At 43.8% G+C, this 21,384-nt stretch overlaps 1 protein-coding gene and 1 non-coding gene across 6 annotated transcripts; one reads left to right on the top strand and one right to left on the bottom strand.

Moving 5' to 3' along the window:
* Window positions 1-166: 166 nt before the first annotated feature.
* On the bottom strand, window positions 167-15,919 carry POLDIP3 (DNA polymerase delta interacting protein 3). Of its 5 annotated transcripts, none has more exons than XM_030479480.1 (9): window positions 12,319-12,540; window positions 11,330-11,717; window positions 8,864-8,941; window positions 6,954-7,049; window positions 5,200-5,382; window positions 4,201-4,278; window positions 3,504-3,633; window positions 2,544-2,610; window positions 167-2,174 (listed from the first exon to the last, which is right to left on the bottom strand). In XM_030479480.1, exons 1-9 carry the CDS (start codon window positions 12,378-12,380, stop codon window positions 2,000-2,002), a joined length of 1,257 nt encoding a protein of 418 aa, XP_030335340.1. In that variant the 5' UTR covers window positions 12,381-12,540; the 3' UTR covers window positions 167-1,999. The 5 variants fall into 5 exon arrangements, with proteins under 5 accessions (XP_030335340.1, XP_030335344.1, XP_030335345.1 ...); XM_030479481.1 differs by lacking the exon at window positions 12,319-12,540 and adding an exon at window positions 15,761-15,919 and having other exon boundaries at window positions 940-2,174; XM_030479484.2 differs by lacking the exons at window positions 8,864-8,941; window positions 12,319-12,540 and adding an exon at window positions 15,761-15,919.
* A 252-nt stretch (window positions 15,920-16,171) lies between these two features.
* Window positions 16,172-16,320, top strand: LOC115605976. The gene has a single exon (XR_003990776.1). It is a non-coding gene; the product is annotated as a U12 minor spliceosomal RNA (small nuclear RNA).
* The last annotated feature ends 5,064 nt before the right edge of the window (window positions 16,321-21,384 follow it).

The following is a 21,384-nucleotide window of genomic DNA, read 5'->3' on the forward strand; positions in this document are numbered from 1 at the left end:
TCCAGATTAAAAGGCATATAAGGATCAATTCTCTCATCCATATACTCCTCTTGCTCTTCATAACATTATCAGTTTTAAAGTTTCTGTATTGATCTATAAGCATGCTTGACTGGAACAACACCTATTCTCAGTTGCTTCACAGCATCTAAAAAGGCTTAGAATCCACTCTCTGTATAACAAACGTTTATTCAGAAACAGATAATACATTTTCTCCAACCCTTAATGTTTCCTCCCCCTCCCCCATTTTATTTTTTTTTTAATTAAAACACAAGTGTTTGATGGGCAATCTAAAAAAGGAGAACAATAGCTGTTTTAGGTCCCCTCCCCTACAAACATGTTGTTCACATGAAGCACCCTACCAATAATGATGTCGGCGGCTTCCAAACCAAAGAGAGTACTCTTTGGAAAAAAAACAAGTCCTGCCAAGTCCTCAGTTATTTCAATGGCTAAAAGTGATACAGTGAGATAGAGGAATGGTTTGCACGAGCTAGGTAAGAGCAAAGAGTTAATACAGAACAAGAAAGCAAAAGAAACATAGGATTGATTCCAAGAAATGAAATCCGGACCTACAATGGTTACGGAGTTCACTGAAGTTCAGCAGAGCTGAACAGAATGGATTAGATTAATCTCCTAGCTAGAAGGATCAAGTTCAAACCCCAATTAGATTCTGGAGGTGGCTCTCACCTTTCCTCTCTTACAACACAATTTGAACAAATACAAACGAATGGAGCTACTGGGACTTGAAATATCCACGGCAATTACGCTGTAATAACAAAGGGAAGTGTTGGAAGTGCCACCTAGTGGCCTGTGGCTCCTCACAGATGCTCACTGGCCCAAGGTACACCCTTGTTGCCCTGCATGGGACTTGCTTAAGGCTCCTCTCTTTTGTGTTCCTTAAGAGTGCTAACTGCTTTTCTCTCCAAAAACGCCCTCTGAAGCCATGACGTGCTGCAAGCATCCTCCAAATCCAGGCATGTGAGCCCGCATAGCAGCCAAACATTGCCAAAATGACATCTTCCAAAGTGAGTTCTCAGGTGCAAGAAAAGACTGCTTCCTATGTTTTAGCATCTGAAAAAGGCCCTGGCTCCTTCTTTTTTATAGGAGACTGGGCAAGTTAGAAAGTAAGGGGGGGAAAAAAAAAAAAAAAAAATCACCTCCCTGCATCAGCAGGAGGATGCAATACAGTCTAATGGGAATGAAACACTCAGATTTCCTCTAGCTCTGAACACAAGACTGATTCTTATTTTTCAGTCCAGAAGAGAGAAACTGACCCTGACCCTACAGGACTAATATGTTTATTGTACAAATGCCAGAGCCTTTCCCCGCTCCCCCACCTCTCTACAGAATTAAAGCCCCCTCCAGTAGGGCAACAGGTAGAGCACTTGTGCATATGTCCTTTCTACCTGATGCCTCTGTTGGCTGCTACACACAGCAGGAGGCTGTTTTTTACACTTCTCAGTTACAGCTGCTGAGCAGAAAAATGTCCAACAGCCAGAATGAAGTAATATGCCACCAACTGCAAGTCAAAGATGCAAGACGGTGCTTCCTTTACAGAGCCACAGCTGACTTTGTACCCAGTGCAGCAATTTCAGACACAATGCGGCATTCTTGCCTGTTGATAATCAAGGGGATGCATCTTTTAGTTAAAGGTCAGTCAGAAGAAAAGAGAAGGAGATCACCACTCCTTCCCTCAAAGTCTATGTGCACTTTTAATGGCCACTAGGGGCTTTGGAGTAAAGGATGGAGTTACATGGTATATGGTTGGTAATACATTACTGGCAGAAGGGGGAGGTTATTCTTTTGGAAAAAAATCATGGAAGAAAACTCCAACTATGAAAACAGAAAGTACACACACAAGAGGGAACACTATTGTACAGTAAGGTAGCGATCATAGAAAACAAAAAATTTCAAGGCAGGCAAATGCAAGTAACATCTGCACTCCTGCACTTTTCTTTCCCCAACTTAAATGGGTTTCCAGTCCACTTCTTGCTCCCCCTTCTCAGAGTTTGATTTTGAATTCTGTGGGCTGCACAGAGGCAGAGACCCCTGAAGATTTGAAGAGTGCCTTCAAGATTGTGTCAGGGTCCACTTCAGCTGGGGGATTTGAGGAGGCGCTTGCACTTGACCTGCGTGGTTCCCCTTCCTTCTTTACTGAAGGGGTATCGCTCAATCGGCTGGAGGATTAAAAAAAACAAAAAGAAAAGAAAAAAAAAAAGCGGTATTTAACATCTCATTTATGAAATAAAATTTAACATTATGTCTGCATTTTCTGTTACCAGTGTTGCCCCCTTTCCAATATCAGGGGTTTTAAATACACTTTCCTCACAAAACATCCTCATCTCTGACTCATTTTGAACCTCAGGGCTGGGAACATTATGGAGACAAGCTGTATTTCACTCAGCTCAACACAGAGTGGCACAGAGAGGAGAAGAAAAGTATTAACGGGACAATAATTTGCCAACAGTTTTCCTCCCCTCAGGTTCCCCTCAAAACAGAGCCTGCAAACGTGTTTGGTTCTTCCCCCTCACCCACAGGACACTTACAGCAGTATAGGCTGGTCTGAGGTGATGACATTCCCATTCATATGAAGATTGCATTTCATTGGTTGACCTAAACAAAAACACAATAAAAAAGTCATTTTATCAGAATTGTGATAAGGCAATATCACACAATATCACTACCAGAAACATCACTCAACAGAGAAAGAAAGAGTTCCACATGTTGGGAAAACGTGAGAAAGAACAGCTGATACACCTTTTATTGCAGGTGTATTCACAGCAACAGAAGAGCCATAGAAATACTCAGTACAATGTGAACAATGACACTAATTAAGAAGTTACATACAGGTACAATTCCCCTTAATACAAGGGGTTTGTACCTAATATGTGGGAGGCACAAGAGGATTTCCCATTCTTAGCTGTCTAGACCTCTTCTGATAATCGTAACATATCACTCATCTAGAGAAAGAAGCAGCACCCTCTAAAAATTAAAATTTTTAGAAGCTAAAAATTAAAAGCTAATTTCAGTCTATATTAACATTGGAGGTGAATTCAGATTAAAAATCCCGTTGTTCAAAGTTTATGGAGAAGCCAGTACTAATTGTTTTACAAGTCAAATTCAATATGTCTCTGGTGACACCTTGAGACTTCTGAAAATACTAGATTTACTCGCACTTTGCGAACAGTTATTCTCTAAGCAGGTAAAGCCTTTGTAAGGACTATCTAACTCTTGGCACTGAATTAGAAACAAAAGAAATTTAATTTGGAAATTAGACTGGTGGACTCCAGGACCCTGCCTCTAGCTTTCTAGGGATGCTTTTTTGTTTCATTTAAACTGTGCATATATTTAGCTGGTTGCACAAGTGTATTACATTATTTAGCTCAAACTGATTTTCTGGCATTTCCTCTCTCTTGATAGCATCTGAGATGCTTTTAAACTCTCCACTGAGGAGGCAAAAGTTGTTGCTTTATCTATCTTAAATGCAACTCTGGCCTTGAACTTACCGTCTAAGCACCTGTTGTTGTATTTCTTATATGCTGTGATAGCATCTTCTTTCTTCACAAATACTACCTCAGCCACTCCAGGGTGCACTAGACGGGCTCGCTTCAGGGCACCACACACACAGAATAACTCCTAAGGGCAGAGAGTTAGTCATGACTACAGTCACATCAAAGATACCACTTCAACCAAAGACACTGAGTAAGAAAGGCTTAGTTTCCTAATTGCACCACCCATCATGCTTAGTAAACACATGGCAGAATCTTGATGCTTGTCTTGCTGTTTGCTATAGTGTGAGTACTTGGCATTAGTAATACAGGTTGCACAAGCAGAAAAGTTCAAGGCCAGTACTCTATACTGTTAATCACACATGAAGATGAGGCTTGTTCTCAGCCTGCTGAGAATGGAAGTGCCTAGATAATTTGGATGAGGGCAAGAACACCAAGCATCATTTGGGGGAATTCTTCTAGTGATATCGGGTATCTCAGTACACCCTAGAAATGGGATTTTGTCCCATCTTAAGCACAGGCTTAAGAACAAAGCCCAAACTGATGAAGAACCTTCAAAGTTTTTGCAAGGAAAGCAAACCCACGTCATACCCCTCTTCACTGCATTTCACCACAGATCAACTGACTTATCAAAAGAAGTAGGATAAGGGAAGAAGCATCACTCATCCACAGTTTGGCAGTAAACAACACTCACAACAATGTCTTCCTCTGTGACTCGAGGATGCAGATTGTTAACTGTCATCTTGGTACCTTCCAAAGGACTGAACGCCAGCTGCCAACACAAACAAATGCATCCCATAAAAAGGGCAGCAAGCAGGACAGCAGAGAAAGCATTACCAAAAATGTCACTAAAGGGATGTCTGGGAAAGTCTGTACACACACACAAAGGGGAGAGGTACAGCTAGTAATGGGAAGCACCAATGGTCACAAAAGCCCAGCTCATCTGATGGTGATAAAGAAGCCCCTTTTCCATACTAATTTCTCTCTGAAGTAACTTTTTTCTTTCATTCCCAAGTATAACACTTAACTTAATCCACATACATATGCAATACTCTCTGGTCATGCCCACACTTTTAAGCCCATGTCTGCTTCATTCTGCATCAGCCAGCAATCCCCAAAATAAGGCATGCTGAAGTAGACATGCCTGGGAACATCTGGTGGGTTACCTGTATCCAACATCTGACAGTTTTGCAAAACACTTCCAGCCAGGTTGTCTACAAATTGCCTGAGAGGTCTCACGTGTACAGCAAGAAGCTGTATTTGGAAGAATCCTGTTTCTTCTTGCTAACAGGAGTGGACAGAAGACAACATACCTAGTACTGTTAAAACACTACTCCTAGGGACATGGAAGCCAGTCTCCAAACAACTGGCACCTCCCTGTAACATGGATTCCTCCAGGACCATGAGCTCTCTCATGCTAGAGAAAAGTTGAGAGAAACAAGATGTGCTATCTGAGAAATCCCAGTTTCTCAATAAACTCTGAAGAAAAGAATGTTTAGACAAGTTTCAAATTCTTGAGACATGGGTTGCAGTTGCCAGAATAGCTTGATGGAGTTCCAGAAATACTAGTGGAAGGCAGGCAGAAATCAGCTGCTCACATGACCGATGAACAGTAAGTTTCATATCATAGAATCATAGATTCAGATGTTTCAGAGACTTCTATAAAAAGCATCTCACACTTCCCTAAGCTCACCTCAATGGGTGCTGGTTCTTTTGGAGGCTCTTCTTTTGTCACCAAGGTCCGGGACATGTTTGCCAAGGCCTTCGTTCGCATAGGAGAGGGAGGTGCAGGTGGAGCTGTGTATGTATCATTCTGGACCACTTTAGTCAGGGGAACAGTCTTGGACAGAGAGAATTTATTGCCACTCAGCCCAGTCTAAGGAAGAAAGAAAGTATCTCTGAGAGCTGCAGACTACAAAAGTCATCCCTCTCTTTAAAGTACCAACAGCAGGAGAGTATTACTAGCAGGCACTAAGAACTGCGAGTCCTTTCCAGTGTCAAAACCATTACAGTGCTGGAGTTTAACTACCGGAGTTTAAAAAGCCAGACTAAAAATCCTGCTTGGTAGCTGCTGTGAACACTGGAGAGAACACATTTACTCCTGCAAAACCATAAAAAAGCAGACAACCCATAAGGCTGTTTTTCAAGGATCACAAACGGCCAGGAGGTGTATTCTGAATAGCCACGTGAGAAAAAAGAAAACGGGATAATCATTGCACTAGACTGCCTGTGTGATGGTAAAACCACACGAATTTGCTTTTTTCAGAACCACAGAATAATTTAGCGTAAACATATGTCCAATCCTCATGTCTGAAGCAGGGCTAACTTCAAAGGCACATCAGGTTAGCTCAGTACACCCTACTTTGTCCAGTTTGTCCAGCTAAATGCTGAATATCTGGGAATGGCAATTTCACAACCTCTTTGGGTCTCTGTGCCAGATTCTTATCAATATTCTGAGAACTTCACAACTTTCTGTGTCCCCATCCCCCTGCTTTTTTTTCAACACATTTGTTGCTTTGTCTTCTCCCTGTTCACTCCTGAAATGGGCGAGGATTTTGCCTTTTCTTTGACATCTTAGGCAGTGAGAGTGGACAGATCTCGCCACAGCCTTCTCTTCTTAGTCTTAAGAGGCACTGCTCTCACCCTCTCACACATCATGTGCTGCAGCCCTCTGACCATTCTGTTATACTGGGTTCAGTCTGCCAGTGTCTGTCTTGTATCACAGAGCCCCAAAATAGGCACAGAACTCCAGGTGCACTCCCAAAACACCAAACAGATGGGAATAATTATCTTCCTTTATTTGCTGGCTATGATCTTACTAACATACAATCTACAGCTGGCCTTCATTGCTGGAAGGATGCACTGCTAACTCACTCTTAGTGTATCACTCAGCAGGACCCCCAGGTTCTTTCCTACAAAAGCTGGTTTCTAGCCAGCCACTTCTTAGCTTAAGCTGCAGAGGGTTATCCTATCCCAAGAGCAGGACCTCACATCTGTCTGTGTTGAAATTCCATCTTCTCCAGAGCATTAGTACTCCCCAAAAAGCTGCCAACTAAGATTTTGCATGGAAATAGATTTCCTGCCTTGATGTCCAGTCTCTAGAAGCAGCAGAAAGCTTTCCTTGCTTGCTTGCTTAAACAATATAGGTTCAAAGCACTTCAACAAGAAGAAAGCCAAGGACTAACATGCAGCAACCTGACAGCAAGTGAGAAAGCACATTCTGGCTGCAAAAGGCCTATAAAACCACAGTCAGCCTAAAAGGAATTGGTCCTAAAAAATAACACTTAGAAGCATTGGCACAAAGAGAAGGGTGGGGCAAAGAGCAAATATTTCAGGAGAAAGCATCGTTTACATACTTTAAAAGAACATAAGCCCTGTAAAGCCGCAGCCTGTGTGTCCACCCAATGTGAGCATGGTGTGGTGGGGACTGTTCAGATAATCCCTTACCGCGTTGTGCAGGAAACTGTTTGTGGTGGTGATTTTCATCTGTTTGCTAGTAAGGGGAGAGACAGTTTCATCATCATCTTCCATGTCATACAGACCCTGAAAAGAAGCAAGGTAATAGTTTAGAAGCAGGTAGATTTAATCTAGACATACTTTCCAAAATAAGCAGTTTTCTCCTGTCTTCAGCCTTCTTCAGGTAATGAACATGACTACATTGGACTTTACTCCTGTCCTTGCAGCCTGGGGACACAAAAGCTGAAGATGTTCAAGTCCATTTCAAAACATCAGTGTAAAAACTATCCAACTTCTTTTCCAAAAATGCTGCTGTAAAGTTATACTGAAACACATATGGATTTCTCTAATCTCTAGACCTCATCAGGACTGGTGAAGCCACATTAATGGAATAAAGCCTCAGTGTCTCACTTTTTAGCACCCTGCTACCTTTAAAGATGAAGCCTTTGCATCCGATTGGTTTTTTGTTTGTTTGTTTTTAAATTAAGCAGATGCCTCCCAAATACATCTGAACCAAACATTCCTTTTGAGTAGTCTGCTTTCCAGCACATATCCATCCAGCACTAGAAAACACCGCACTAGGAGCTTTACTGAATGAATAATGCATTTCCTAGTTCAACTTAACGCTCATAGCCCTGCCTTATAATCTTGACATAAGCTCTTACACAAATATTTTTTCATGGACTTTGAGTAATGTTAAGAAAAAGTTTATAAACATATGGCACTGCCCAGAATATAAGAAGTCACAACTCAAAACAGCTTCCCATTAATTCAGTAGAAAGGTAAAGAAAAATGGAGAGATTCGCAATGAGAGCTTGCAAAATAAGTGGGTTTTCATACTCAGCAAGATTCTGGTTTACTATCAAGAAAGTTGTTCCAGTCACAGAAACGCTATGAAGGAAAGAAAAAACAAAAGGGATGGCAGAACAGAGGAGAATTGTGCAGAAAACCCCTGAAAAATGCTAGCTATCAGGACAATAGACTTGAGTTTGGAACAGGTGAAATGGATTCAAGGCTTATAGTGGTGAGGTCAGAATAATGAAGACACTTCCTTAAGTGACAGCATCTGGGACAGGTGAGGGCAGCAGGTCAGAGGTAACATACACAGACAGCTAAAGTTAGTATAAATGAGGCAAAAAAAAAAAACAAACCAAAACCCAGGACATGATGTTGGAATACTGACATTCACAGTATTTCATGTAATACTTCATGTACGCACACACGCAAAATAAAATAAGTAATAAAACTGTGTAATTCCTCCCTGAAAGCACCCAAGGTGGTCCAGGTGGTCGAATGGCTGGGGGCTGTGACAAAGACCTTTACAACTGATCCAGAAGAGACAACACAAATTCTCAGCTCTCCTCAGAATCTGCTTGGCAAGGAATATGGCAACTTTGAAAGTTCATCAGAATACCAGTTAACACCATTCACTGTCAGGTTTCCAGCAGGGACCCGCAGTGGGGATTGCACAGAAAGGTTACACCCTCTCCCACCTCACTGTAGAACATTTGACCATGTACAATCATATCCATTCTCTGAAGAGGCCGGCAGGATGCTGAATCAAAAAACCAGCAACTGGATGTGAAGTGCTGTCACTGAGAAATTTACAGAAAGACATCAGAGCTAAAGGTCACACTCTCTAGAGAAAAAACATTAGCACACTGAGATAAAAACTGGGAATACCTACTTCATATTCATGTAACACAGAAGGAATCAAGATTAATTAGACCAAATGAAAAACGCAATTACCATGGCAGTATCTTAACCATGCAAGAATAGGGAGCTAAGCTGTTAGAGAACTTCCACTTTTCTATTTAAAGTTTTCTTTGCATGTTCCAATGTTCATGAACACCTTCCTTCCCCCCAAAAGGTAACAAACAGCACTGAGCAGGGGCACACACCTGTTTGTGTGTATGGTTGTTCACCACATTGATCCTCATTCCTGCTGGATGAGAGTGTCCAGGAACTGGAGCCTTCTGCTACAGTTAGAGAGAAAGAACCAAAGCATTAAACACTAATGTCCGCCAGATCCTCACTTCAGAGCAAAGCTGTTAGCTGATACCCTGAGACCACTTAAATGAAACTCACTCTCCTGGTCTTGAAACATTACCACAAAATGCTATTAAATAATATCTATGTTTGCTGTAGTGTGTTTGATATGAGATAGCTTTGCTTGATAGAAGAAATTAAGACTTAAGGCCACACAGAGAAACTGATTCAAATTACTTCAGTTTTAGTCCAAGATTAGTGGGAAGGGGACTTAACTCCAGCCCTGCCAGCACTGACTAGATTTACATTTCTGCCAACATGAAAACAGGAATGGGGCAAATCTTTCATGCTAGAAGGAACCAGATACCTATTTCCATCAAACTCAACAAGTTGGGATACAACACAATTTAGTTCAGCTCTATTTCAAGCGAGTAGTATATACTGCCTGTTCCCACTAGAGCCGGAATAAGCTGTAGTGGAATAAAATGATGCACAGGGTAGTGTAGCTGACCTTTCTGCAGCCTGTTGCCCCAAGAAACAGGGAAACCACAACAGAAGTAGTCAGGGAATGCAGCTGTACTATTCAACAACTGTAATTAAGCAGCAAGTCTCCCCAAAAAAAGTCCTTTTGGTTTTGGAAACTGTCCATTACAGAAAAAAATGAGTCGTCTTCCAAAAATGCTCCATACAGGGAGTAAAATCTTCAGATCTGCATTTTCTCTAGACTGTAACTTACATGACAGCACCCTCATGTTTCAATTTGCTAATCAATTCAGAAACAAGGGTACCTGTCCTACAGAAACACAAGCAGAGCTATAGAAATTCTTTAGCTTTCTAAGACTTATTTCCTTCCTTTATGAGAAACAAGATCACAATACAGGACATCAGAGCTGTGTGCTGCATCTCAGATCAAAATACTTTGGTTTGATTCTGCTCCAACATTTGGGAAGAGAGGAGGGCCATGAGAAATTTGGAATTTTAGTATAAATACTAAAACAAAAAATAGTTAAATCCTCATGTGCACGGTTTTGTCTACAGTCTTAATCACCATTTTATTTGACAATATTTTTTCTTGCACGATGTTGTCTAACAAACAGAAAGTACCACAAATTAAACCAAGTCATAAAAAAACCCAACAAACCCAAGCAGGTGAGGGAAAATTGCTACTGTACCAAGCCTCTGGAAACTATTTTAACTCCCAGAAACTTTGTAGAAAATGTTCAACTCCTAATGGCTGATGGTGGTGATTTGGCTTAGAAGGACAACATGAGCACTAATTACACTCCTAATTAAAATACTACTGAACAGACTGCTTTATTGCTCTGTGATTAGCCCTTCTTATTGTCACAAGAGTCCTTTCTCTTTCTTAGGTCAGCCTGGCAGTCATTTTAGCCTGGAAATTTCCTAGGCTAATTTACAGAAGAAATACGTTGGATACTTTTGAGCAAAACTTACAGCTGAACAGAAGGTGGACTCATCTAGGCTTCAAATTGATGAGAATAGGAGATTTTCTAGGTATGTGTAAGCACACTGTAGATCTTTGCGAGGAGGAACATGAAAGAGGTAGGCTAGGAACTTCAGTTACATGCTTGTAGAGGTGAGGAACAAAACCACTCCTCAAACCACAATCCTGACAGCCTGGAAACTTCTCTTTTGACTCTACCCACAGTACCTAATACACTCACATAGTTCAACAGCAGTTGTTTCTCAGAGACATTTGCCAAGAATCCTGCACACACAGCAAAGTGAAATTAGAAAACTGTCAAAGGAAATCAGCAGGTTAGTGTGAGCAAGTGATTATACTGCAATTGAAATAAAACTTGAGCCTCAGCAGGAATGCATCATGTAATCAGGCAACTCCCTGGAAGCGAGGGCTTCCAGGCAAGTAGAAACAAGAGATATTGTGGAAGGGCTCACTGAATTTTACATCTTCTTAGATACAAGCATAGCTCTGTATTCTAAACTGTTACCCCACCACTAGGATAAGCCAGTTACCTGGACAGGACAACCCACTGCATCAGACTTGCAAAGATGGGTGGTGTAAGAATGACAAAAAATACATACATTTTCTTTCATTTTAGGTGGGAAAGAGACTACTTAACTATTCAGGACAACTACTTTAATGCTGACAGGAGCGTTGCTTTAGTCTTTATTGGGCCCAAAATTCACAGGAAAACTTAAATGAAAGCTGGGATTCTACAAAAAGCTCCAAGCAGCTGCAAGGGCACCCAGAAGGCTCTGAATCCTGCCCTACAGGCTGGACTGGACTGTATTACCGTCGCTTCTATTGTAAACATGTGAACACATTCATGCATGATCATTTCTACTGGACTGCTATAGAATAATCGAGGGGCTCAGAGGTGACTTGCTTGACCTACTTGGATAGTTTTGGTGATTTTCACAGCTGGATTCGCTGTTCCCATTGTTGGGCTGATAGCAGCTGGAGTGCTCCTTTTTAAGCTGATCTTCTCTCTGGCATCCACCACTTTGGTCACCTTTTCAGTAGCAACATTTTGCTGTTTTCGGGAATTCAACATCTCTCGAGCATCCTGCACCTTCCCTTTGATTTTAAACCGAGCATCCTTTTGAACCAGTTTTTCACGGGCATCTTTAACCCCCAGTTTGTGTCGGGCATCCGTGAGGCCTATCTTCTGTCGGGCATCAAATGTCCGCTGGAAGCTGACAGCTGGGGATGATCTGTTTAGGAGATTTTGTTGGATCCCAATGCGAGATCTTACACCTCCGTACACTGGCCTTGTGTTAAGCCTGGAGAGGAAAAGAGTTTCAGACATTGTAAGACGTGATACGGTATCAATAAAAGTATTTGTGTTGCTGCAAACAAAAGCTCATTATTACTGCACAGAAATCCACTCAGGTTAGATGTCCAAATACAACAGTAGAGTTCCTAAACTGTTTTATGCTTGATTTTACATTCTACAAAAACAGCTAAGGAGCTGATTTTCAAAATGTAACCTTAAGCTCACATTTACAAACTTAGGTAAAGGGTCTGACTTCAACTATGTTAACTACATACTATATTTATACAAAATTCATCAACAGCTTAGGTATGTTAGGGAAACCTTTGAAGACAAAGCAGAACAGAAACACATTTTCTAGCTTTAGGACTGAGCAGGTCTGCTAAAGCATCTTTCATAATACAATAGTATGTTCTGATACAAAGGAAACATGGAGCTACATGTGATTTCAAGAATTCTGGGCAGCAAATTCAGATTTGTGGGAGTCTAGAAGCTTGGATTTTAAGATGTATAAGCACCAGTACCTATCTCAGTTCAAAGTCACCAGTTCCAAACGTGATTAACTACCAGCAAAAATACTTATCAGTCAAATCACTTTTTAACATCACTGCCTTTTCTTTAATCTACTAACAGAACTATTGCACTCAATGGCCTTTACTCTTAAGTACATCATCCTCACAATGCTGAGGACGGAAAGATAACAGCCCACAGAAAGGGAAGCAGTTGTACCTGCACGCAAGTATTACTAAGCAGCAGCCCATTATGCAGTGAAAGCTGAAACTAGCTTCTTGTTACAGGTTTGATTTGCTTTTTCAAAATCTCCCCTTAAAAGGAAACCGCTTGTCTAATGTTCTAACACAGCTCGTCTTTTAAATATTTTTTAATGTTTTCTTTTTTCTTTGGGTTTCTTTATAAGAAAACAGGGAAAAAAAGATTACGAAGTAGTAAGAGAAATTTTAAAGTTAAGGTACTGAAAGAATATTCTTGCTGTTGGCTTTTTAAAATTCAGAATAAGCTACAGAGGGCTACAGTGTTCATCTGCTTTCTTAAATGTATTATCCAGTATTATGAAGTTTAAAAGTAGATATCTAGAATTTGTTGAAACACTCGAAAGGCTAACACCAAAAATTCAAATGATGATACAATTTGAATTCTTTATACAGCTTTGTATCAGTATTTCCAGATCTAACCCCACAATCTTAATGTTATGTACAGATATGTATTTTCAGTAGAGAGATCTGTAAAAAAAACTCAACCAAATGAGCTGAAAGACTGAACCTCCCCTTTCATCTCTTTCGTTCTTGTGTCCAGACAACTGGAGAGCTAGGACTGGAGTCCCATTTTGTTATGTAGCTGAGAATGCTATGGCTGCACTCTCCTACATTCAAAGCACACAAGCTAGAAGAAACAGGAGTATTACTAAGAGCATTTATTAAAATATATCCAGAATAATATGAGAGACTAACAATATCCATAAAGTAACAGCCACACAGAACAAGACTTCCCTTGCAATTTTAGCTATGCTGAAAGCATTTAGGTAGAGTGCTGCAGAAGGGCTGGATGAGTGGGTCTTTTTAATGAGCCTAAAAGAGGTCAAAGTAAAACGAGAAATATATGTATCAGCAGTTAAGCCAGAATTAATTAAAACTGTTACAGACACAAACTAATGAACTTGGTTAGGAAACTCTAATACTGCCTCTGACAACTAGTGTTCATCCTCATAAACAGCCCTCTTCTGTTGAGAATTGCTTACCCTATAACAGCATTAACTGTTTAGGCATTTTATGTCACAGCACCTGAAATAAAAGGAAATCTCAAACACCTAACTAATTTTCCAGAACTCCACACTCTGGCTTGGATATTTTGTGGATTAGTACATTTTACAGGCAAAGATTTTTCTGCTATTCTAGATGCTATTTTCAGCATCTAGACTACTGAGCAGCAGATATGGTGATTTTCGTTTATTCAGTTTATCCAACCTTCACAAAGTCAAGTTAGCTACCTCAGAAATGCTATAAAGTGATGTTGTGGCTTAAGCCCAGCCGGTAACTCAGCACCACATAGCCACCCACTAAGTCTTCCCCTCCTTCCCTCCCCTCCAGGTGGCATGGGGAGGAGAACTGAATGAGTTCAGTTGAGATAAGCAGTCCAATAACTAAAATATAATATAAAACTATTACTACTACTACTACTACTAAGGGAAATAACAATGGGAGAGAACAAAAGGGAGGGAAAGGGAGAAAAAACCAATAAGCACAAGTGATGCACAATACAATTGCTCACCACCTGCTGACGGATACCCAGTCTGACCCAAGTAGTGATCTGGACCTTCCGGGTAACTCCCCCTGGTTTATATACTGGGCATGATGTGCTGTGGTATGGAATACCCCTTTGGCTAGTTTGGGTCAGGTGTCCTGTCCCTGCTCCCTCCCGGCTTCCAGTGCCCCTCCTCACTGGCAGAGCATGAGGCTGAAAAGTCCTTGATTAGGGTACGTGCTACTGAGCAACAACTAAAACACTGGTGTGTTATCAGCATTGTTCTCAGTCTGAAGACCAAACAGCACTGCACCAGCTACTAGGAAGGAGAAAAATAACTGTTACAGTTGAACCCAGGACAAGTGAACTGAACATGACAAACAAGGCACAAAAATTCTTACAGTGCTGCAGAGGGACTATTGTTCAGCAAATAAAAGCAGGAAGAATTCCTGGAAGAAATGAAAGTTAAGGAGGGATTTGAAAAAGGATCTAGTAGGTGCCTGGCATATTAACCAACATAAGATTGTTCCAAATATGCAGGATAACATGAATGAAAGTGCAAAGCCAAGGCCTTGTCTAGACTAGGATTTAAACGTGTTTGAACATTTTGCTAGTATATGTTAGCAAATAATCTTCAAAATACTAGACATGTTAAGTGGAGATATTCAGATTTGAAATCTCAGATTCCCCAATGACCCTTAAATAAAATAAATTTTAACACACACACCCCCCCAACAACAAACTAAGAAAAAAAAGGAGCATGCTTAGCTAACACAGATGAGGAGAAACCCATGGACAAGATATTCAGAAGCATCATGAAACCATGGACAAGATTTTCAGAAGCATCAAGAGACTACCGCAAAATGGAAGATGAAAAGCTACTAGAAGAGAAGCCAGATACGAACTGCCACCAGCTGTGCTAGAGTAAATGGCCCAGCCTACACCGGAGACATCTGCTGTACAAGGAAAGAATGTAATCTTGTAGCTAACATGTAACACACTCGACATCCACCCAAGCATGAAACAATCTGTCAGAGCACCATTACCTCTGCTACAGAGACTACAGTTTCCAAGGGCCAGGCAGCAATCCTGATGGAGCTGCTGCAGCCTGGAGCCTCGCCTGTGCGGATCCGGATCAGCTTTGCTACAGTTACGGCTCCCTGTGGCACAACTCCACCTCCCACGGCCATCCCACAATGCACCGTGCCGCTCCTCAACGCGCCGCGCAGGGAGCTGCGGGGGGACCGGGCACCCCCGGGGCACTGCAAGGCGGAGAGCTCTCGCTGCAGATGCAGGGCGGCCCGACGCCGAGAAGGATGGGGGGGCTGCTGATCCCGGCTTGGGGGACACTGGGTTAATCAGCGGGGAGAAGCAGGGGGTACCGGGGAAGGCGCAGATCTGAGGTACCAGTGAAGCAATGGGCTGTGCCAGGAATCTCAAGCGCAACGAGTAGGGCCCGAGAAGGGCGGGGAGAGGCAGCGGCTCGACGTGCCCTGCCGGGGCCCGAGCCCACGGGGCAGAGCCAGGCACGGGAGGTAAGGTGGAGGTACAGACCCCGGCCCCAGCCCGCCCCAGCCCGCCCCAGCCCTGAGCGACGGCCACCACCGCCAATCTGCACCGGAGGCACGGCCCCGCAGAACAACGCCTAAGCCAATGGGAAGGGGAGAGCGAGAAATAGGGCCGGGCCGCGCTGAGGCAGGCTGCGACCCGCAGCCCCGGAGCGGAACGACCAGAAGGAAGAGCAAAGGAACCACCGGAGGCCTCCGGTCGCGGGTCGCCGCCCTCCCGGCCGCTTACCTCCCTTTCACGGTCATACCGCGCTTCCGTATGAGCTCGTCCAGAGACAGGTCCGCCATCTTGCCGCGGGACCCAACGATAAGACGCAGCGAGCCAGGCCCGGACGTGACATCCCACCGCTTCCGCTCCTCACCCCGCCTCCAGAAGCAAGGCAGACCCCGCCCAAGTGGGGCGTGCGTCCCAGAACCCCCCGCGGCGCCTGGGCCCGCTCATTTGCATACGGTCCGGCACGTCCCGTCGCGGTTCTGTCCGCGGCAGCGGGTACGCGACAGAGAAGGGAACGGAACAGGGCGGGATAGTCAGGGTAATAGTAAGTTAGCGTATGCGCGGTGGAACCACGTGCGGATCTTCTCGCCCTGACTGCGAGAGATAACTCGTAGAGTTCTGGTGTCGGGGCGGAAAACACTCATCATGCCTTAAACTTATGAGTAAGGAAAATAACGACCCGGGGTGACGCCCGGGTCCTCACTGCCAATGTGAGAGGAATTTTTGCGCGGGTACAGGTCGCCCTCGGGTGCCCCGCTTACTTCGCGGGATGCCCGGGTGCAGTGATCTGCCCGTTCTCTTCGAGTTCCGCGTTTGAACGACAGACCTGCCACGGCTCCGGTGTTAGCCGCGTGTCGTGTGTTTGGTTCATAGGTCTGCAGGGGGAGCTGAGGCAGTGGCGGTTGCTGCAGCGCTTTCCTGACGCTTCATGTGTCTGCGGGCACTGTACCTCTCTTACGCCTCCGTGGGAGCACTTAACGCCACCAGACTAGTCAAAAGCAAACTTCAGCGGAAGGGAGGAGCCGCCTTCCCGAGCAGGCGTGGCCGGGGCCCAGCTTTCCTGCGCTCTTCCAGCGCCACCTCCCGCTCTCTCCTGTCCTGGCTCGGCTGCTGCGCCTGCGGGATGGTGGCTCTGGGTTTCACCTCGGCCCCCCGGTGCTTTTGGGCCTCCCTCTGAGCGCCCTTTGCAGCACGGCATATCCAGAGGGCCCTGCAGCGCCGGCTTTCTTCCCGCCATTAGAAAACGTTAGATGAGATATTAGGAAGAAATTCTTCCTTGTGAGGGTGGTGAGGCGCTGGCACAGGGTGCCCAGAGAAGCTGTGGCTGCCCCTTCCCTGGCAGTGTTCAAGGCCAGGTTGGACACAGGGGCTTTGAACAACCTGGAAGGCGGAAGGTGTCTCTGGTCATGGCAGGGGGGTTGGAACTAGATGAGTTTAAGGACCCTTCCAACTCAAACTGTTCTGTGATTCTGTGGTGATTGAAAGACACATTGCCAAACACTTTTGCTTCTGCCCACAGCTCCCTCTCTCCCGCAGCAGCTCTCAGGAGAATCACTTGCATGGTTCCCCTCTGTGCCCTCACCATTGGCTTCCTGCCATCTCCCTGCCACAATGCCCTGAGCTGCAGTGACACCGAGGCATCAAGCATTCACAGCAGCATTCGCTGCATCTCTGCAGAGCTGTTGGTCCACACATGCTCCATGTGAGATCCGCAAGAAAGGTCCTGGGAGGAAGCTTTTGGACTTCAGCAGAGTGGGAACTGCCCCAGCAAGGGCTGGGGACAAATGCAGAGCAGGCGGGTGCAGCTGATATGGTGGCTCACAGCCACACTGTCCAGTTGCCACCCTGCCCGTCCTCCATTCTCTGTCCAGTTCCCGCCTCTTCAGGGCAGGCCAAGGATCCCAAAGCACAGATTTTCTGTCAGGAACATTTCAAGCCTTTGTGAGTCTGCAGCAGTGATGCCAAGTCCGCTGGGACTTGATCCAGATGAAGGGTGGCGCATGACTGCATTGCTGTCAAATTAGGGTTCACTGTAATAAATTTGTGTCCTTTCTGCAGCTGTCTAGATACTTGATCAAACTGAAGGGGTGGCGATAGATGGTGTGACAATCATAAAGCCTGCTGGTGCAAAACTAAGAGGCAACAACATTTCTTTGAGCAAATTTGTATGACTATAAGGGCATCCCAAGTCGTTCCAAACTAGAGGGCCATTTACCCACTATCCCATTTCAACCTGCAAGGACCCCCAGTGGAGGTCTCTTCCAGACACCCATCCAGATACACATTGACCTTGGGGATATTTGTGCAGCCACAACACCCTTTGGCAAGCACCTCCACCCTGCTGTGCGGTGAACCACCTCCTCCTGTTCATTTTGCTTCCATCAGCCTAGTTCTTGCAACTGAAGGTAGAGAGCCCATGTGTAGCTCCTACCCACCCTCTCTTCCACCTGCGATCCCCTAAGTCAGCTTCTCTCCAGGTGAAGAGTCCAGGCCTGCTCACCCATTCCTTCAGGGAAGCTCCCTTCCCACAGCAGGCACCCTCCTTCCCACACTGAAGTCTCACTGGGAAGCTGGTTAGGGGTCATCAGCCAAGCATGCTGTTGTGGGAAGGGTCTAAACCTCAGGATCTTCCATTCTCTGTTTTTACAATTGTTGTAGTTTTCCTCTGAGAAACAAGAAGCTGCAGCTCAGGTTTCATGGGTCTCTCCCTGGTTCCTTCTCAAAGCTGTGAATGAGAAGTCAAATATTTGCTGAGGGATGGGCCCAGGCCTCTGCTTCCCTTCCTGTGGCTGCGAGATGGGGGAAGGTGCAAGCAGCAGCAAAGAGACCTCCCTGAGTGCAGGGGTCTCCACAAAGCGGTCCTTCTCCAAATGTGGTGGGAAACTTTCAGGCCTGCCCTTGCTTTTCCAGAGGTGAATTCCTTGAGTGTGTCTCCCTTGTTGGCTGAGACCCAGGGCACGGAAGTCAGAGCAGAGGAGACTGTCCCTGTCTCACACAAACTTCCTTTTTAAAACATTAAGTAGGAGGTTATGCAAAGGACATCATATTAACCTTGGGGTAGTGCATGGCACAGCATCCGACTTAAAATGTTACCTTTGTTGGATCGTACAGAGGCACACGAAGCAGCTAAAAGCAGAATGACATGGCCAGAGAAAACATCACATAAGTTGCCAGGGAACAAGGTCACATCACTGCCCAGTCCAGATAAAGTCCATCCATCATGATGACTGATCGCAGTGTTAAATGTGTTTCCTTGCTCTTCAAAGGACAGAAACCAATGTGCCCAGTGTGTCAGAAGCCAAATAACTTTTCTAGCTGACTTCAGTAAAGAAAGCTCCTAACCATCTAAGCCATTAGAAACCTTCTTAACTCTTCTCTATTAATTATAACAAAACTATTAAAAATATAATATGTTGGCAGAACACTCCCCCTTGATTGCATTAATACCATCACCATAATCATTACTTTGACACAGAAACATTTTGTATGAAAATGATTAAGCAATTTTGTAATTAAACTCAAGAGGGAATTAACCGCCATACGGGTAATTTTTCTATGTCAGATTTTGTACGCTGAAGTAGAATCCTAATAATTACAATAACAATCTCCTGACTTATTATATATTCAGATTGAAGACACAGAGACATTAATGTTTTTGAAGGTTATACTAGAAATGTTGGTTAATGTGAGTTCTGTTTGAGTTCTAGTTCCTGTTTATGCCTAGAATCTGAGATTTTTGTTTCCTAGCAGGAAAAAATAACAATTTAAAAAAAAAAAAAAAAAAAGAATAGAAAAAGGACCAAGTTTGGGATTTAGCTTGGACTAAAACATTTTCAGAAATAACAAGATATTGTGGTAAAAGTATAAACTATTAGCAAATATGCAGGACTGGCCATCTCCTCTTCTAATTTCTTTCCTGGAGAACTTCAGTTATTTGCATTGCACGTAAGGTAGAACAGAACAGGACTTGTTGTGTTGCTGTTGCTTTTTGTCTGGGTTAGACATGGGTGTTTCAGCAGGTAAGGCAAATTCTTGGAGCCTGGGTGTTGGCTGCTGGGGGATATGTTTGTCCTGCCTGTGTGTCAGAGGAGGCACATGCTTGCTTCTTCCTTATCCTTCCTTATCATATGAGTGATATTTTTAAATTCCACTGGGAGCAGTGTCTTTCTCCTTCCAGACAGTGGAGATGTTGTAGGCATATAGTTAAAAAATTGGGACTTATGTTACGTAGACATATAGTTAAAAATTTCATCTTGTGTTACTATGGAAAACCCTAAACAAGGGCCTCCTAAAAGGTCAGGATGACCTGGGAACAACACTGACTTATGAAGAGAATTAATAGCTGGGGAGAAGGTTTTGGATTTGTGTAGGTGGATTAAGAAACAAGGCTAATGAATCTCTAATCAGGAAAAACTAACCTTGAAGACTGGTACATCCTGAAAACACATGGACATCTTCAAGATATGACTTCGACATGTCAGTACAACATGATTAGGGTATCCTTTAGATGAACTATCCTCATTATACCCTCATTATAATACTGAAAGGTGGTATAATACTAAAAATTATGCCTACAGGTTGAAAGACCCCTGCCCAGGTTAAAAGACCCTTCCCTGAACATGTGTAATAAGGAATCAATGACGTAGTTTTATGTAAGTTTCTTGACCAATCATTAAATGTTAGGAGAGTTACGGGAGTTAGTAACCTGAACTGAATTGTATAAATATGTGAATTTTGTATGGGGTGGTGTGCTAGCTTTGTGGGATACCACCTAGCACCTCTTTTTGCACAAACTTGGAATAAACAAATGCTGTGGTTCTGTATGGGAGAATTGGCTATTGCCAACCGGGTCAACAGGGAGAACAGAAGGGAAGAGGACACCTGGGCTGGATCTTTGGTGAGAACAGACAGACAGATCTCCCACAAAAGTCTGAAGGACTGAGGCAGCAACTAGTTGCATTCTACAGAGCTGAAAAAAAGTCATTGTGCCTCAGCTCCAGGGATAATCCTGCATCACTGGTAGGATGATAGTAAACCACAGAGGAATCCTTTCCGGATACCAGGAGGAGGATCTAACCCACTTGGCTGTCTGAATTCGTTTGTACACAGCTCCTGTCTTGCCAGAGATGTTGTCTCTTGCTGAGATGAGCAAACTTAGACTCCGATCATTTTCCGTCCATGTGTGAGATGTAGAGATATGGGTAGACTTGCCCCTCTTCTTCTGGATGAAGAATCTGTGAGCAGGAAAAAGTCTAAGGGTCTCCAATGAGATTTGAAGAAAATCTAGGTCAGAACTGTCTTAGCTTGGCTTAGATAGCAAATGAGACTGAGTGAGGGAGGGTTTCTTGCATAGTTGTGTTGACTGATGAAAAGGGAGAGGAGGAGGGAGAGGAGGTAATGGGAAATGCAATACACTTCTCAAGCTCTGGAAGAGCTGCCTGGTGCACAAGAGGTACAGGGTGGAAGAAGTTTTGGGAGAACAACATTTCAGCACTAGCAGCAACATTTCTCCAAGTCTCTTAATGATGGTATAGAGCCAAAGAATGAAGGGAAGACAGCTCTGGGTTATTTCGTGATTGTATCCTGTACAACATGGAGGAAGGCAGGATGTGTGTGTGTGACTCAACCTGTTCTTCAGGGACATTCTTTTCTGGAGGTTTCAGGCTACCTCAGGACAGCCAGCAGCAGCAGCCACAACCATTATTCTTGCACCCAGTGACCTGTCTAGAACAACAGTGTGTTGTTGATTGCTCCAAAGTGCTAACAAAAGGCTAACAAAATTTCTAAGCAGGTAACAAATAGAGCATGGCAGCTTGCCATATATGTACTATTACACCGATATAATCACATGGCATTTG

Source organism: Strigops habroptila, chromosome 3, assembly GCF_004027225.2.
Source record: "Strigops habroptila isolate Jane chromosome 3, bStrHab1.2.pri, whole genome shotgun sequence".
NCBI lineage: Eukaryota > Metazoa > Chordata > Aves > Psittaciformes > Psittacidae > Strigops > Strigops habroptila.

What these genes read in the sequence shown, in the direction of transcription:
- POLDIP3 (XM_030479480.1), bottom strand. Translation starts at nt 12,380, where the DNA reads ATGATGTACTTAAGAGTAAAGGCCATTGAGTGCAATAGTTCTGTTAGT. An exon ending in GTTAGTAGATTAAAGAAAAG is followed by an intron (nt 11,718 to 12,318) that starts GCAGTGATGTTA and finishes TTTCCTCTCCAG; the next exon opens with GCTTAACACAAGGCCAGTGT. An exon ending in TCACAGAGGAAGACATTGTT is followed by an intron (nt 3,634 to 4,200) that starts GTGAGTGTTGTT and finishes CTCTGCCCTTAG; the next exon opens with GAGTTATTCTGTGTGTGTGG.